General features: G+C 37.9%; 1 protein-coding gene across 3 annotated transcripts in view; it reads right to left on the bottom strand.

Moving 5' to 3' along the window:
• Window positions 1-17441, bottom strand: part of NAALADL2 (N-acetylated alpha-linked acidic dipeptidase like 2) — a 421140-nt gene that overhangs the window by 147972 nt on the left and 255727 nt on the right. For all 3 annotated transcript variants that reach the window (XM_031055528.1, XM_031055527.1, XM_031055530.1), the window contains one exon: window positions 6448-6567. In XM_031055528.1, coding sequence (XP_030911388.1) covers window positions 6448-6567 — 120 coding nt within the window. The remainder of the gene's footprint in view (window positions 1-6447; window positions 6568-17441) is intronic.

Below are 17441 nucleotides of genomic sequence, written 5' to 3' on the forward strand. Positions count from 1 at the left end.
TCTTTAATTTACTGCAGTGCACTTGACTAAGGGGATAAGAGAGCAAATTTCTGTCAACTATTTCATACTCATGTGGACAGATACAGATTGGATTTATAACTGCACTGGCTCTGTTTCACTTTTAGGTGGCACAGGTCACAGTACATCATCCTTCAAATGCTGGATGAAGTTGGAGGAAAATTGACATGCTCAACTAAAAATTACTGTGGATACTAACAGCCTTCAGGGAACTGAACACAGGAGCTCACTGTGACTTGGTTCCAATCAGAAATACAAAAACACTGTTTGGGACTTCCTATTTGACTGCTTTTTAGTCATCAACTCTGGATTTCTCAAGTCAGAAGGACTTCTTGATTTTCTTTCCCACAGTACCTCACACTGAGGGGAAAATGTATCACAACTGGTACTTTCCATTTTTTCACTCAGCTATGTTTAAACTAAGTTTTCCAATAAAGAATTAAAATATGACTTCAGGACGAAGCATTAGGTCATAAACGTGTGCAGAGAGACTTGGTTTTTTAACTCTGGTACATTTCCCCAGTGGGCTGGGGTGCATTTCTTAGTCCAGCCAACCCAGACCAGATTTAAGATATGGAGGCAGGATGTCTCTAGGTCTCTCCTACTAACTATTATGGTTTGTTCCTTCTGTTCAAAAGGAACATGAAAGCACTGCTATCAGTCAGAGCAAGAGGAATATGACAACTGTGTCTACCAATGTCTTAAATGTCTCACTTTCTGATGAAGAAAGGCCAATGGTCTTCGAAACAAACATAAAATTTTTCAGTATTCACTGAACAGCAAAATAGCTTCTGCAAGATTCCATGAATCAAAAATCAGAAAGATATTCAGAAAGAATCATTCAAAACACAGGACTGATGAGTGTGCAACCTCAATTACATTAACACCTTTTGGGCATTAATAGTAATAATAATAATAATAAAATTATTGTTATTATTATTGTTATTATTCAGTTTTTTGAAGGCCTAGGTAGAATCTGCTTATGTAGGAAGTAGAGAAGAAATGCAAAGGGACCATTCCTTAGACTGTGTGAAATCTCAGATTAAAGAGGCTGTTTGAGGAAGGGGAAGGTTAAGAACACGAGTACACTAAATCTAGTCCTTGGGGGAAGAGAAAAAGGATAAAGAATAAAAGCAACTAACTCAAAGGAGAGAATCTCTGATAAATTCAGGGGAGACAAAGGCTAAGGAAAAAGGATCACAAAGCCACTTCCTTCAAGACAAAATAAGAACTAGCATACCCTGTAGAAATACAAACTGGCTGCTTAGCAAACTCTGCACCAACAATTTGAATTCAGTTTGGACTATCAAAAGAAACTCAGGATTTTGGGAGTTGAGATGAGATTTTAAGAGGGTGGTAAATTAGAGAAAACCTGAAAAACAGAATGCTGTAACATCCAGTGGATGTTACTAGATAATCCCTTCAGATCCAGATCCCCAGGTATAGTTTTACATGTTTCCATAATTATTATTTATGCTGCCTATATCTGTGGCTTGACTTTTTGAGAAGGGCTTTAGGAAGGGATATAATATCATTAAAAGTCCCATGGCACTCATATGGGGAAATGTGTGTATATAAAGACTTTAGGAGCCTTCCAAAAAATTCTACCATCCAAAAAAGGTCACAAAGAACCCCAACCAAAACCCCAGTGGCCTTAATAATGAAATGCATATCAAGTGTTTATGTTCCCTTTAAAATGTTTGTTTTTTTACCATGGTTTTTATTTGTATATTTATATGCACACACTGTATATATGTATATAAACATACACACATTTATTTGTGTATCTCTAGGGAGGGAGGAAGGGATGGAAGGAAAGGGAGGGTCCTCGTTAAATGGAGATTTACAATGCAAACTATCATCCTCACAAATGTATGTGCTAGCCATAAAATGTACCAGAGGGAACAAGGAAATAAACAATGTAGACATTGTAGAAAAGTGAAATTACTTTTTCTAAAGTAAACTTATTTAAAATTAACACAGTTGTTAAACTGAAGCCCTTTTGCAAATTACCTATATTCTGGGAATCTTTAATATTTTCTATTTAGCAAACCCTTATCTGTGAGGGTCTGCCAATAACCTCTGCATAAACATCCAGGCCTCCACATTCCTAAACTTTATGACAGTTAAAAGGCAATTTTATGAATATTTATGAAGGCAGTAAATTATTAAAATAAATACAGATATTTACACAGTAGAACAACATCTTCATTTAATGGATGTGGAAAAAATGTTAATATGTGCACATTTTAAAGATGAAGTGGTTTGGCCTTCAGGGCTTTTGTTACTGTATTAAAAGTTAATTTAAGACAAAAATTATGGTTTTTTCACGAATTGCAACCCCTAAAGATTAAATCATGATCAAGACACACAACATTTTTCAAAAATTGAATTTGGTAATGACATTTCCAGAGGCTGGCTATTGAAACCACCGTGCAGTTCTCCCTGAAAAAGCCTCCTCTGGTTTCCTCAGCATGCTCAGAGCAGTGGCACACACTCAGATGGGCTCCAGGGCACAGGAGGGGGTGATGCCAAGGTGCTTTTGCCAATCGCTGCCACCATACATTTGCACAATTAGAATAAGTTGTCTACAAACACAGTGGGCAGCTCAAGGTGTTTTTTCTCAAGAAGGTGCTCCACACCACATGAGTGATTTGTTTAATCACTGGTAATAAACCTCACCATCTTTCACCAGCCACATTTATAGATCCTCCTGGTTCAAGGACATCAGGAGTCTGCTCTGACCTCCTGTGACTGGCTACTCAACCTCACCAGTGACCCCAATAACCAGAGTTCCACCAAAACACAAATTTTCCTTCTAGCCAGGACACCAGGAGACAGACACCTTCAATCTCAAGGAATGAGAAAACGTGGCAATTTTCATGGCAATTCCTTCCAGAAGTTGTGCCAAACTTCTCTTCTACGTTTGTCTCATTTCAGCTCCCTGCTTAAGAAAACTTTTCTTCTTCCTTAATCCAGCCCCCTCTCTATTCAGCAACAATCCAGATCTTACAAGTGTCTCAGACTAGTCACAAGATCCCTTCAGGAGTTGTTGAAACAGTTTGAATTTTTTCCTCCTGTCAGTTTTCCAGCACTGTGAATTACTGTGGCTAATGAGACCAAAAAGACTTGGTTATGCCAAGTTCCCTGTCACATGAGTGCTCCCCAGGTGCCCCACAGCTCAGCCCACTGCCTCAGTCTGTCTTGCTATAGGAAATTGCCACTCCAGGTGCTGGATGTAGTAAATTTCTGAACCTTTCAGCTGCATTTGAAAAGGATTTTGCCTTTGCAATACTCTTGCTTGCTCCTTGAAGCATTTCTACCTTTCCCTCATTTTTATATTTTTCCCTCATTTTTATATTAATCTATAATAAAGTCCTGCTCTCTAACTGATCTTAGTGCCCTAACAATGGTGAAAACCCCTTCTAAACCCCTGCTCCACTGTGATATTTTTATACATATAAAATACGTAACACATTTTTATCTTTCTTTCTTTATTTTTTTAGCAATGTAAACTACTTGGGTTTTTTTTATTTTGTTTTGGGTTTTTTCCCAGGCCAGAGTCACTGCTCTTGTGGATACCCTGCTGTAAAGGTAGGGTCCATGTTCTTTCTCTTTGTAGCTGTAATTTATGATGTGGCTGAGGTAACACATTCTTTGTTTGAAAAGGTCCAGCTTAAGGCATCAGGATGTGTCTCTGTGCCACTGCCAGGGCTGCTGCCCCTCTCACTCCCCCTAACCAGAAACCACCTTCTGATCCAGTGGAACAGAAACACAACACTCCCAGTGAAATCTGAAAATCATATCCCATTGCAAAAATAACTCCAGGTCAGATTTCTGCAAATCTTGTTCTCACAAAGCAGCTTAAATTTATGAACCTTACGGAATTTAATCAGAATTACTCATGTTTAAGACTAAACTGCATATTTTAACAGCACATTAACTTCAGGCTTTTCTGCCTACTCCAAATTCCCTGTACATTCAAATTTCAAATTATTCCAAGCTCTGAACTCTGTTGTTTTCAGTGTCGAAAGATATGAGAGATGGGCACAGCCTGAAAGACTGAAAGTACAAGCTCCAAATTATTTTCAACCTTAATCCTCCCCCAATTTTGTACCTTATCCAATCTCTATAAACTAAATCTACACTGCAAAAATACTGCCATTTATATAACTATATTTCCAAATATTCAAATTTCCACCACTTGGACTTAGTTCTGTAAATTAGCCCCTTGAACATGAAGTTCTTTTCTACAGCACATCCTTTCTCTTAATATGATGTAAAAACAAAAGAAATGTTGTTCAGTTTTCATGGTGATTTTTTTTCTGCCAGCAGTAGTTTATTATTTCTTTCAGGTTTTTTTCCAAAGGACTCAGCAGAGAGAAAAAGAACAATCAAACATTTTTTAAAAGGCAAATTAAATACACAAAAGGGGAAAATAGAAAAAGAAAAAAACACACAAAAAACAGCAGTAAAGAGAGAAAGACAAAAAGCATAACTGTGCAAGGGAGATACAACTGAAAAATAGAGACATAATTAGAAACTGTTATGAAGATGGAACCTCAGTGCAGGGTCTATAATAATAAGATTCAAATCCAGAGTGAGATACTTGCATAATATAAAGTAATAATAATGAAAAAATTAAAGGAAATTAACATGAAAAATACAAGTTAAATACAAAAAGTGGAAAGAAACCCAGTAAGTATATATGTTTATATAGCCACAGCTCTCTTATGAACTAGTGCTCTGTTTTAATGTGATGTAAAACCAAGCACATGGAAGGCAGAGATAAGGAAAATATAGGGAGAGGGAAGTATCAGCTGAAACAGAAATGTGAGACCCAGTAAGTACAGAAACATAAACATTAAGGGAGAGAAAAAGATACAAAGAGTGGATTCAGCAGAGAGATACTGGGCTCATTTAAACCAGCACGACTTGCAGTTTAAGGCAATATTTCACATCAAATATTCCTTAGGAAAGGAGAATCTACTTCTGATAATCTTTCTACACCTTTACTGATAGTTACAAGCAAAGTAAAGCTTACAATTATTCCACTGCCAAAGAGACACAAATTATATTCTAGAAAAGGGTAGTTTACAGGCTCAAGAAAAATGGCAAATCTTCTGTGAGGAGAACATGGGAAGTAGGTTTGGGTGGCTGTAATTTTACCTCGGGCCCTGAGCACACATTTGAGTCAGTCTCCTGATCACAGCACACTTTGGTTTGTGCTGTGTAACAGACTCTGAATGTGCAGAACTGATTCTTTTGGAGCACCAGAAATGTAGCTAATGCACCTCAGCCATTTAACAGGCCATATTTGGGACCAGGCTACAGCCAACCCACACAAAAAACTCCTGAGATGTGCCTCGTCCTCAGCACCTTCTGGTTTCCTCTTCTCCTTCAGGCTGCTCGGTAACTCAGACACAGTGAGTGTTCACAGGAACACAGATTGGTAAAAAGTCCATCTCACAGACAGTGCTGCTACAGCAAACTTTACATCTTTATCAAATCCCTGCTTTATGAGCCCTGATTGCTGTTTCATTGGCTTTGTCAGCAGTGAAATGCAGGATCAGATCTATTGCTGGAAATGATGGGCAACAACCGAGTCCCAGCAATGACAACTGACCTTTCGCAGGCATAATTAAATTGCATCTAAATAATTTAAACAAACAGCTAAAGCTACTCAGTTGAAAATGGCATTTTTATTGAGACAAATCTTATTCCTATAGAAAAAAACATTAAGTGGTTATTTTTTGAATCTGTATTGAAGTCCTGGCTGTGCTTTCAATGGCCAACAGAGCAGGTCCCAATTTACTTAACTGCAAGATCTGGAGTCACTGCTCTTTTATAATTGCTTTTGTGAATTGGGAGCGAATTGTTTAAGCATTTACTCAGCTACCATACTTTCTGTATTTTCTGAAAGTCAAACCAGCAATTTTGTTTATAAGATATTTGCAACAGAAGGCACTTACTGGATGTTTAGAGTCTAAATGTGGTTTACATGTTGAGTGGTTTATTATGTTTAGTGCAAAAGTGGATTAATGAGCTCCTGCTCTGTACTCTCTGCCAGAGCTGGGGTTGGAGAGGATGGATACACATGCACCCATGTACACCCTCTCCAGACACAATCCCTTCTGCTTTATTAGTTCTTTCAATGATTTCTTTGTCAAAAGGCTTCTAGTACACCCAGAGAAAATACAGCAGAGTACTGGGGCACTGCAAGATATACAGAAAAATAAACAACTCTTAACATATAAAAGGTACTTCAGAGTGACAGTGGTGAGTATGGAGGAAGAATTTAAATGTCAGTAAGTCCTGACTTATTGAGGAAAACGGGAAACTCTTTGTTTTTGTATTTTGAAACAGAAAAAAAACAAGCAAAAAAAAAACCAACCCACCAAATGAATAATTGAGCTATGTGTAACTAACCTTATAAAGCAGAGGTGATTGTCCGAGCTTCAAAAGTGCAATTTTTTTGGTCACGTTTGTGATGGCTTGAATCCGGATCAGGTCTTCTATGGTCCCATACTGGACATCAACAAGCTCTGCCTGCAAAGAGGACACAAAATTCAGGCTACAGTTACAGCCACACATCGCTGAGAGTGCTCCTTGCATGGAAACAAAGTTTTTAGCACAAGCACAAGCATCTCAGCAGAGTCCTTAAATTGCCTTACCCCAACTTCTAATCAGCAATATCTCTAATAGCAAAGATCTTGAAAGTTCAATGTGACAGATAATTTTTTTGTGGTTTTAATTCACAATTCATAACCTATGATAAAACACCCCCCCCCTTATTTTCCCAGCAATTATAAGAAATTCTGATTCTGATAAGACATTCCCCTCATTAGCTACAGGAATTTATTTAAAACTGTGTAAAGGACACTAATTCACTTCTGTTTATTTTCTTAAAAATAATCAGTCTTGTAAAGTATTTCAGAGAATGAGTGATTTTACTGGTCACTTCTGGAAATACACAGGTAGCACAAACCCCACCAATACAGTTCTATTTTGTGACTCCTCAGCAATCTTACCTAACTACTGAAGTATTTTATTTTAATCCATCAGTTATCCAAGCATTATACTCAGATAACTACAGTGATAACAGACTATGCTCTGATAGTGTATAGTTTTCTATTAATACATATTTGTCAAATTATTTAGAGTCACTTCGATCTGAAAGTGTTTAGAACATGAAGATTTTCAGCTCTTCTGTTAGGACTCTGCAAGAAAATATAGAACAAGTTCTAAGTTATTTTTAAATGTCAAGCACTGGCAGTAATGGAAAATATTTCAAGATGAGTTTTCAAGTATTTTTTTAAAATATATAATTTAAAAATGACCAAGGGCATTTTTCTCACTCATTTGTAGCAATAAATTCTGGTGAAAACAAAGTAGGAGGATAATCAGGCTTGTACATTACTATTTTAGCATGCTGTGAACCTCTCAGGACATCACTGAGGACATTCTGGAACCTCTAAATCTGTACCCAGTGCTCACATAAAACACAAGTACAAGAAGACACAAGAATATTACATAAGTGTTTAAAAATTAAAATAAGAGGAGCAGTACAAGATGGAAAAGTTTTCTCTTTCGGTTCAGTTTTGTAACTTAAGTATGGATTCATTGCCAAAGGCAACAGTTCTGCTTTTGGGTATCCCTACACAAACTGTTTAAATTCTAGCAACAGTTGTTCTGGATGTGTAGGATGTGTGAAATTTTAGTAGATTCCTGAACATGGCTATTTTAGGAAAGTATTTACCCTTAAAAAAACTGTATCTGTGTGAGTTTGCATCTCAACATTCAAGTTGAAACCATACAAAAACTTTGCCAAGATTCCTGTCTTTATAAAAGTTTCCAAGTCTGCAATATGTCATCAGTGCTGTACAAACCAAGTATGTGGAAAGGCCAGCCAAAGTTATAAGACACTTCTGACTAGGAAAACATCAGATTTAACACCAAGTAATGAAATGTAGAACAGGAAAGCTCACACTTCACCGTTTCTTCTGAAATAGATGGGGGTTTTCATCTCTAAAGAACTAGAAAACTATTTAGCCAATATAATTTTTTTCCTGTATGGCCACAGTATTTGAAAAGTAGGATAAAATCAAGTAAAGATTTCATACTAGGGAAAGGTATTTTATGTTTTACCTGATCTCATGCCTCCAGTTTTAAAGAATTAACCTCAGATACGGAAAGGGTATTTACCAGGGTGCTTAAGTTCATAAATTTTTTACCTCTTTCTGTGGCTCTTATCTTTATTTTAATTTGTACCGACACATATGTTATTAGATACAATGGTTATTAGTGTCTCAGAAGTCTTATGGCTTGAGAGGTTATGGGAGGTTACATCTAGGTTGATTTCTGGGGATTCCTCTATCTAATTCCTTTGGACCCAATGCCTTCCTCACCTGTTCTCCAAAGCAAAAATCAGGGCTGCCATTATTTGTATTAGAGAAAGCACACTGACTTTTCCTGAGGCAAAATCAATACCCAAACATGAAGATCATGAAGATCATTTGCTTCTGCAGGATGCCTGTGCGGAAATGAGCTCCCTGCCCATCTACATTCATGTGCTGCTGCTCTGCACATCCCTTTGGCTCTCTGCTTCTCCAGGGTGCTATCCACTGCTCTGTAAACAACGAAACTACATGTTTGCACAATTATAAATGCGTTTAGCAACTGCCCTTGGATGTTCTTAGTTAATTTATGGATGCAAACTGCATCTTCAAGAGAGACTCGCTGGTCTTTCCCAGGAAACACGTGCTCAACAGGACAGAGACAGAAAAAGGCCCTGAAAAAGCACAGCTCATTTTTTAATTATGTGGAAAACAGAAGTTGACTCCCTGCCGCCCCAAACACTCTGCAAACCATGTGCTTTGCTTCAAATTTTAAAAGTTGGCCCCAATGCCAAAGCTATTAAGTACATTCATGCATTGAGAGTACGTGTAAGAGATTGCATAGTGAAGGAGCAGCTGGGTGTAACAGAACAGAGTTTCATGGGCTTTCATCACACATCTTCCACATGAAATACAGATATGTCAAAGCTCAAAGGTGATCACATTCTGGAAATAGCACATATAGCCTAGCACCCAGAGGTCTGCACAGCTTATACCACCTCTAATTCCAGCTAAAACGACAAACAAAAAGTGAATTAAATCTTCTTTTAAGTCAAACTACACATGGCTCATCTCTGGCCAAATGAAGTCAATAATTCACTGGAAGAGTTTAGAACAAAGTAGTAACATTTTGGTAATACAATCCAGAAAATAATAGGTACACATTAAATTACAAAAACAGTTATGCAAATTATTCTTACTCCTTCCTCTGTTCTGCACCCATACATTTAAGTAAAATTTGTAATAAAAAGTAAAATAATTTGCAGTATTAATAAAATCTCATCGAATACAGTACAGCAATACTAGCTCAGGGTAGTTAGTTTTTGTTTTATTTAGTGGACTGTGGCTAAACTAATTGGAACCCTAAATTCTAATATAAAATTAAATATTGAAAAAATACAACCTCAAATAATGGTGAAGAATCCTATTGAATCCAGACATTCTACCTTCCTAACAATCCATTCAGAAGCTGACAGACCATTTATGATGCATGAAGGCCTGTTTTAGTCACAACATTTCTAACACCTCCAAAAATGAATAAAGATTAAATTTCCTATTATTTCTCATTTCTGGTTTTAGAAATGCCTACAACATGACATAATCCTCATTTTACACACACCAGCTTATTGAAAAGTGAAACACCCCACCCCCAACTACTCATATTTGATAAACTGCTTTCCTGTGGTAGGATAATTCTGCTCAAAAACAAAAGAGGACTCATCCTTTTATCAGGTGCCCAAAAAGAGCACTTGTCTACTTGGTTTAGCTATGCCACAGTAAATCCTCTTACCCTAAAACTGGGAAACTGCTAAAGAATGAGTTGTTTTATCCATCTGAATGAGGTACTTACTCCTCGAATCATTTCAAGCTATGCTGTTTGAAAGATATGATTATTTAGGAGCAAATTGTGATGTGCATTGTGGAGTTCAGTAGTATTCCCCCATGCATGAAATGAAGTAGGGGTAGGTAATAAAACAAACATTTTTAGGAAAAGTAATTATTTTATGTTAGGCAACTTATTAGTTTTCTAAGTCCCAAGATGATGCTCAGTGAGTTGTAAACATTCCATCTTAAAAATTCTGACAGAATCTCCCCCAAAACAGAAAAGAGAAGTACTCTGAAAATGCAACAATCAAGAGAGTCAGGGATTTTTATCCTAATTTCTTCTACTTATTTCCAAAATGAAACAGAAAAAAAGAGTATACTTCATCCAGTCATGGATGACACAGAGGAAAATAGGTCTTGCAAAGGAAAAATATGAATAACTATATATGAAGCAGGTGGCAGCTAGGGTCTTGAAGATGCTGGATACTATTTTTAAACCCTGCTTTCTTGCAAATTCTGAGGCAATTAAAAAGAATAAGATAAATAGGTTGAAAATGATAACAGAAATATGTTTGTCTTATCACATTCTGACTAGTCCACTTGACTGAGGAGAAGGATTTAACAACAGCGTTATACATCTGTACCCAACCCACTGCCTGAGAGACAGATTGTGCCTGATTTACCCACAAGGCAGCAAAAAAGACTCAGGGAAGAAACCATTGTGGGGAAAAAAACCTAAAAAATCCAACACAAAACTGAAAGGTGGCATACCAGGAAGGGATGTTTCTAACCACCAAAATAAGGATGCAGTCAGTGCAGATAAGAAAGCAGCTCTTAAACTGTGCTCTTAAAAGCTTGGCAGAAAGCAAACCCAAAGCAGCATGGCTGTGCTGAAATGAAATGAATTTTTCACCACAGAATGGCTGTGGTGAAAAGTCTTCTCCTCTTCATGCTACCTGTTGGTAGTGCCATAGCTCAGTAACCTCAAAAGATGAATTGATTTTATCAAATACCAAGCTCCTGACCCATATTAATGAATGGATTCTATACAAACTATGGGGGATTTCAGGCCTGTGGAAGCTGCAGGTATGAAAATGACACAGTCAAGATTCCACACTCATATTCCTCATAGTCCTCATATTCACAATTCCAGCCTAGCCACCAAAAGATTTCAGAAATAGAGTCCCTAAAGAAACTCCAAGTATTGAATAAAACTAAATATTTAATGTTAATAAATATTGTACATTCCTCAGAATTAATGCAATTTCTCCAAACCACACACATGTAATTCTAGAAGGATCAACTCTCAGTTCTGTAACTGTTCAGACTCACTACATCCCCTCCTTCCATCCAAGTAAATGCCCTTCATTTGTCCTTTAACATTCAGCTACTATTTTCAGGTTGTTCACAAAATAAAGGCAGCAGAAACATCCCATGCACAATCAATCACAATTAAATAACCTTCAACTAGTCATCCTGCCTAAAATAAAACTCCAAAATATATTTGCAAATTGTATCTGAGAAGGCAACAGTCTGCAATCAGGACATGAGACGAACTTTAATTAAACACATCGCTATAATTTATTTGCACAGCTCTGAAATTGAGGCTGAAGGCAGCACTCAGCAGAGCATAAAAGTAAACTCAAGCTGGTTGTAGATCAAAGCTGGACATCAACAAACATGAAGAAAGCTGCAAATATAAAACTAGCTGATCTTTAAAATTAGAGAAAAGGAAGAAAGGGAAGGGGAGATAAGGGAGCTGTGCCAAATCCTTTGTTGGTGTAAACTCTGTTATGCTTTCTGACCAGAGCTGTTCCCATTCCAGCCAAAAGTTTCCTTCAATAATCAGGGAGCCACAGCTGTGGTTGCCACCACCAGGGTCCTGTTGAGCACACCAGAGACAAAATACCCATCCATAATATATCTTTTATATACTTCCTGTATTTCTAAAGAAATGTTAATATCCAAAGTTGTCTTTCAGTCTTTTTCCTTCAACTCGGTTCCAGGCAAGAAAAGTGGCAGAGACTGTCTGAGCCCAAAAAGCAAATAATTATGTATCTGGATTAACTGAAGATTATTTTTCTCTGTTACAAGACTAAGAGGTGCTTCTGACCAAAAATGTCAGGGAAGATTTGTATCAGAGAACTTCAGTCTTGCTATGTGTTTTACCTACAAGCCCTGCTCCTCAAACAGATTCATGATATCTTCATGGTTGCTAGCACTTTACAGAGGCTCTCTTTTCTTTGCTTCAATATTCCTGCTCCCACAATAGAATTCTGGAGCATTTCAATACAATATGACTCACAGTGCCAGCTTACAGTCAGAAAGGGTTCTTGTGTCTAGGTTTTATTACATAAAATTGCATGCTGCATTACAGTGACAGCTAAAGCTGTAATTTATTCTAAAACAAGAGAAAAAAGAGATGTCCCTTAACCTCAGCTGGATGGAGTTTGGCCTTGCAGACAGAGTTCAGTCACAGACACATTTCATGTAAAGCCTTCCCCCTGGTCCCACCTGTCCAGCTCTCAGAGTCTCATCAGACAGGGCTCTCCTGCAGCTGCCCCACAGCTTCCTTTTGCTGGTGCTGGACCATTTTTGGAAAGACACTGAGGTTCAACTTCTTTGCTTCCCTGCTTCTTACAGTTTATTGCAAGACTTTTTTCCTCCCAACTCCGAGGGAGACTGAATCAAGATCGAAGCCTTTTTATAGCCTACAGAAAAGAGCTCTTCTGTATTTTATGGTTACAGAGCCCCCAATAAATCTGAACTGATACAACTCAGTTCTCTTTTTTTTTCCACTTTATTTTTTCTTATTTTAGTTTTCACAACCCCCAACTCTGTCCCCAATCATACTCTTTGTGTTTCCCAAAAGGCAAAACTAGTACTTAAATATTACTTCTTAACTCATGATGTCCAGCAAGATATCCAAACAACATCTTAGGGTAGGTTTTCTTCATATTTTCTATTTTCTTTCTAACTTTCTTACTCTATTTTACATAATACATACAAATCTAGCATTTCAAGTTTTTGACATAAAACATTGTTATTTTCAGACACATTAAATTGACATTTACTTATTTTAGAATCTCTAAGAACGTCTTTTGTTACAAAAAAATTGAAGGACATGAGATTATTAGATGCCTAAAATACTATCAGAAATATTATTTCAAACTTTCATTAAGCAGTGCTGATTGTCACTTCACTAGTGACAAAATTTCATATCCTAATTATTCTTTCTTGTATGTGTTTAGTATTATTCATATCCCCCTCTTTTTAAGAGCTAACTGCAAGGCTATTTAGTAGCAATAGTCCCCAAAGCATAAAGTCACATTGCTCATACTTTCCTAAGAAAAAAGAGTAATCTGTATTTGCCAGCCTGCTTGGTTTAGCTTATTCAGAGGTAATTATTCATGCAAATATACATTTACAAATTACATAGACTGAGGATAAACTAAACAAAACAGAATTAGTCAGCTGTGATGTGGTATCTTAAAAAAAAATAAATCATAACCTACATATGTACACAGGAAATTATAATGATGTGATTTAAACTTGGCCTTAAAATTTTCAGTGAAAGGGGTTTATGTCAGAATCCATTCCCATTGTGTCTGAACTCAACAAATTCTCAAGGCTTGGTGGAAATTTCCTTGGTTTCTGTGAGACACGGGGAATGAACACAAGACATTGAGAGGCTGCAGAATGTCCTCCAGTCATTTATATCTCACTGAATTGAAACCAGGCATTCCCTCCTAGAGTAGCTACAAGCATTAAGCCCTTAAAGAAGAAGCTTGGAGCTCACAGAAGTGTCTAAAGCACTTTATCCACACCCAGGCTCTGCAGGACAGCTGTGGCAGGGATGGATCCAGCTCAGCTGGGCAGGGGAGGGACCAAACTGAGCTGGGGGAGCTCCCTCCACCTGCTCAGAGGCTCAGGTGAGCTGCAGGAGCTGTACCCACCCACCCAGAGAAGTAAAATCATCTCCTGTCTGAAATACCAGCTCGTAAGAACATCCTGTGAATGCAAACGCCACCACAGACACAATGTGTACAACTGGACTGAAACACTGGAATGTGCTTCGGAATCTAAGTAAAACCAATATATTTCATTCTATAACTTAGAATGCATTTGATATTTTAATTCCTTAGAGACAGGCGCTTCAGCTTTGTCCAGTTGAGTCAGTTTGGCTGCATCAACACAAAATGTCCAGAAAACAGCCTACAATTTTCAGTCTTCCAACCTGGAATGCATGATTCAGAACTGTGCTGGTTTTGGCTGGGGTAGAATTAATTTTCTTCACAGTGCTGTTATGGGGCTGTGTTTTGGATTTGTGCTGAATGCAGGGGTGATAATGGAGATTATTTTAATTATTATTACTGAGCAGGGCTTGCACAGAGCCAAGGCCCTTTCTGCTTTCCCTGCTCCAAGTAGGCTGGGAGTGCCTGGGAGGTGACACAGCCAGGACAAGGGATGCAAAGTGACCAAATGGACATTCCAGACATATATAACAATAAAACAGACACCTACCTCAAAGAGGAAAATATTCATTCATATGTACAAGGGGAGGTCATCCACTGCATGCAGAGAACACTTGAACTTTCAAAAATGTTGGGGAGAACTCTTATTTTCTGGATTACAATAAATGATCTTTCACAAACTACTTACAGCCCTTTCTTGGCCAAACATCATCCACTTCAACATAATCAGGGAGATGGCCAACCATGTAATGATGCAAACACAAATCTGAGAGTTAAAGCAGCATTTGAGCAAACAATTTTCAGAAGCAAATATGCAGTTGTGAAAAGGAAAATGACATCTTTTCCATCTCCTGTGAATCCTGTTGTTTTGAGTCATTGCACAGATTTATAGGTCTCTAAATTACATCTGTAGAAAAAGGACTGGAGAAAAATAAGTTCTAAAAATATATTCAGACAAGAAAAGGACTCCAATAAAAACAGCAAATGTGCCTGAGTAATATCAGATTCAAGTGGCTCAAATGATTGACCAGGACAAGCATCCAGATATAGAAATACAGCTGTTCCTGAGAACAGCTCTCCTCTGTGATTAAACAAGAATATTTTTCTGGTTTTCAACCACCTAACATTTTAGAAGCAGACTTATTTTACAAGAAACCTGTAGTGTGTCATTCCTGTCTCACAGATAAGAAAATTGTACAGGGAAGAAAAAGTTCTTTTCTGTTTCAGGCTTTCAAATTTTGCTTTTAAAAGTGCACTCAAGCTTTTGGAGTTGATGTGCATCCTACATTGCCCAGTAAGGTAAAGGTTTTACATGGCAGCACCATTTGGCTTTTCTTTCAGAGACCTTAATTTTGAAAATTTTGCCTATAGCAAAATTAGTAGTTCACCTTTATCCCATGAGTTTCCGAAGATTAGAGTGAAGGTTCTCCTGAACTGTGTCAAATTTCACATAGGTATTTTGAACATTCATCTCTTAAGTGTGGGCAGAAATCTCCCATAGAGATTTGAGAACTTGGTTCATGTGCTCCCATAGCAGGGATGGAAAAACCTGGAGAAAAAGAGGAAATCTCATGCAAAGGACAGAACCTCATTCTTTATAGAGGAGTTCCCAGTAAACCTCATCTTGTACAGTGGCACCTCAAAAAAAAAAAAAAGATGAAAAAATTTTTACATCATCTAAAACATATGGGAAAGTCTGAAGAGATGCTGTTATCTGGACAGCTTGACTGGAGGAAAGAGGAACCTGCCCTGACATCATAGAATTGATTTTATTGCTTAAATCAAAAGCTTTGCCATCAGTGCAGCCCATCCAGAGCTCTGGAGCTGGACAGAGCTTCCCTCATCTTCCACACAGCCTGGAATCCAGGTCAGCCTCTCTCAGCAGCACAGAAACACTCAGTATTATTGCAGCAATACCATTTGATGGTTCAATTCCCAATAAAAGCAGTCAGGGACATTGTTAGAGAACTATCAGTTACCACAGAAATCTGTGCTCAATTCCCTCTCTTCACCCCTTCTGATCCTTCCTGCCCCGGATCCTCAACAATCAACAAAAAGAAACTAGAAACAGGGAGCTCAGTGTGTGTGTGCTCTCATAACTCTGATTCCAGCACAGATTTCCCTAATGATCCATCTTCCTGCAGTCACTGGTGCCTTTCCTTGACTTTAATAAACACAAGAGACTCAATTCAATACACAAGACAAAGAACAACAGTCACCATTAGCAATGTCCACTACTTTTAACTTCTGCAGAGGGGGTTCCCTCCATATTTCTTCAATTGCCTCTACATTTTTGGTACCTACTCCACAAACATTGTCAACAATTTATCTACAGAGTCTGCAGAGAAGATGGAACAGTTTAATTCAAGCAAAGCAACCCTACAGCAGCAGTGAGATCATCAGGGAAAGACCTCAATTCAAAGAGTCGATATTATCCTCAAAATCCTGAGCCTAATGTTGTCCATAACTGATAGAATTTCTCATCCTAGATTTCAGTTTGTGACTTTACATGATTATAATGTTCTACTTTAGCCTCAAGACATATAAGATTTAGTGGTAAAAGGGCAATGTGGACAAAAACACGATTAAATTTTCTTGAATAAAATGTTTTGTCAGGAAACGGATGCATTAATTCTTTTTCCAGCAACATAAAATTTCTAGAATTTTCCTCCTAATTCATTCCCTAAAACATCTCCCAGGTGAAGATTGTGCCTGGCAAGCCCTGACCTGCAGCAGCAGACACATCCCTCCTGGATGAGAAGGCAGCAGGACCTTTCTTGCATGTTTAGCAGCTTTGCTCTCCCTTAGTTGTAGCCACTGCCAGACCTCCTCCATCCTTACTCACCCTTCTGCCCCTTCAAGGCACCCGAGTGAGGCAGTGAATCCTGCAGCAGACAGGACTAACTCTATATGGTAACATAACTCAGTGGAAGGAAGATAAATTCCTTGAAGCACCTTCTTTCTCACGCACACCTGCTCTTGGGCCAGTCACAGCCTGGTGATTGATGAAAGTCCTTCCCTTTGAACTGCAGAGCTCAGGAACACCAGAAATAATTGTGAGAATAAAACTGATAGAGCTCAGAATTAATTCACATTAAGGCCCTCTAAATTAATGAGATAAACACTGTAACTAATATTCATTTCATGAGGTTAGACATGAGATTTATTTCTATTTAGTGGGAGAGACAGCACATCAGACAGAATAAAAACCTAAGGATGTCTAAGAGAGAAGACCAATGCATTTTCAGCTTTATTTACTTTGCAGCATTTTTTATTTATTTATTTGAAAAGAGATACTTCTCTCCTGGGATTGCAGTTGGTAGGTGGAGGCTTAAATGCTGTATTTCCAAACAGATTTAAAAGGGAATTTCTGAACAAAAGTTTTTTCTCAGGACATTTTAGTCTAGCCAGTGAAGAGGCTCTGGCATTTTGACAGTTTCCATACACAGTCAATGCACTATCCAGGTGCCAACAGCACCTGGATACCAAACCTACACTTGCCAATGGC

The sequence above is a fragment of the Geospiza fortis genome, unplaced genomic scaffold (genome assembly GCF_000277835.1).
Source record: "Geospiza fortis unplaced genomic scaffold, GeoFor_1.0 scaffold172, whole genome shotgun sequence".
In the NCBI taxonomy this organism is placed as follows: Eukaryota; Metazoa; Chordata; class Aves; order Passeriformes; family Thraupidae; genus Geospiza; species Geospiza fortis.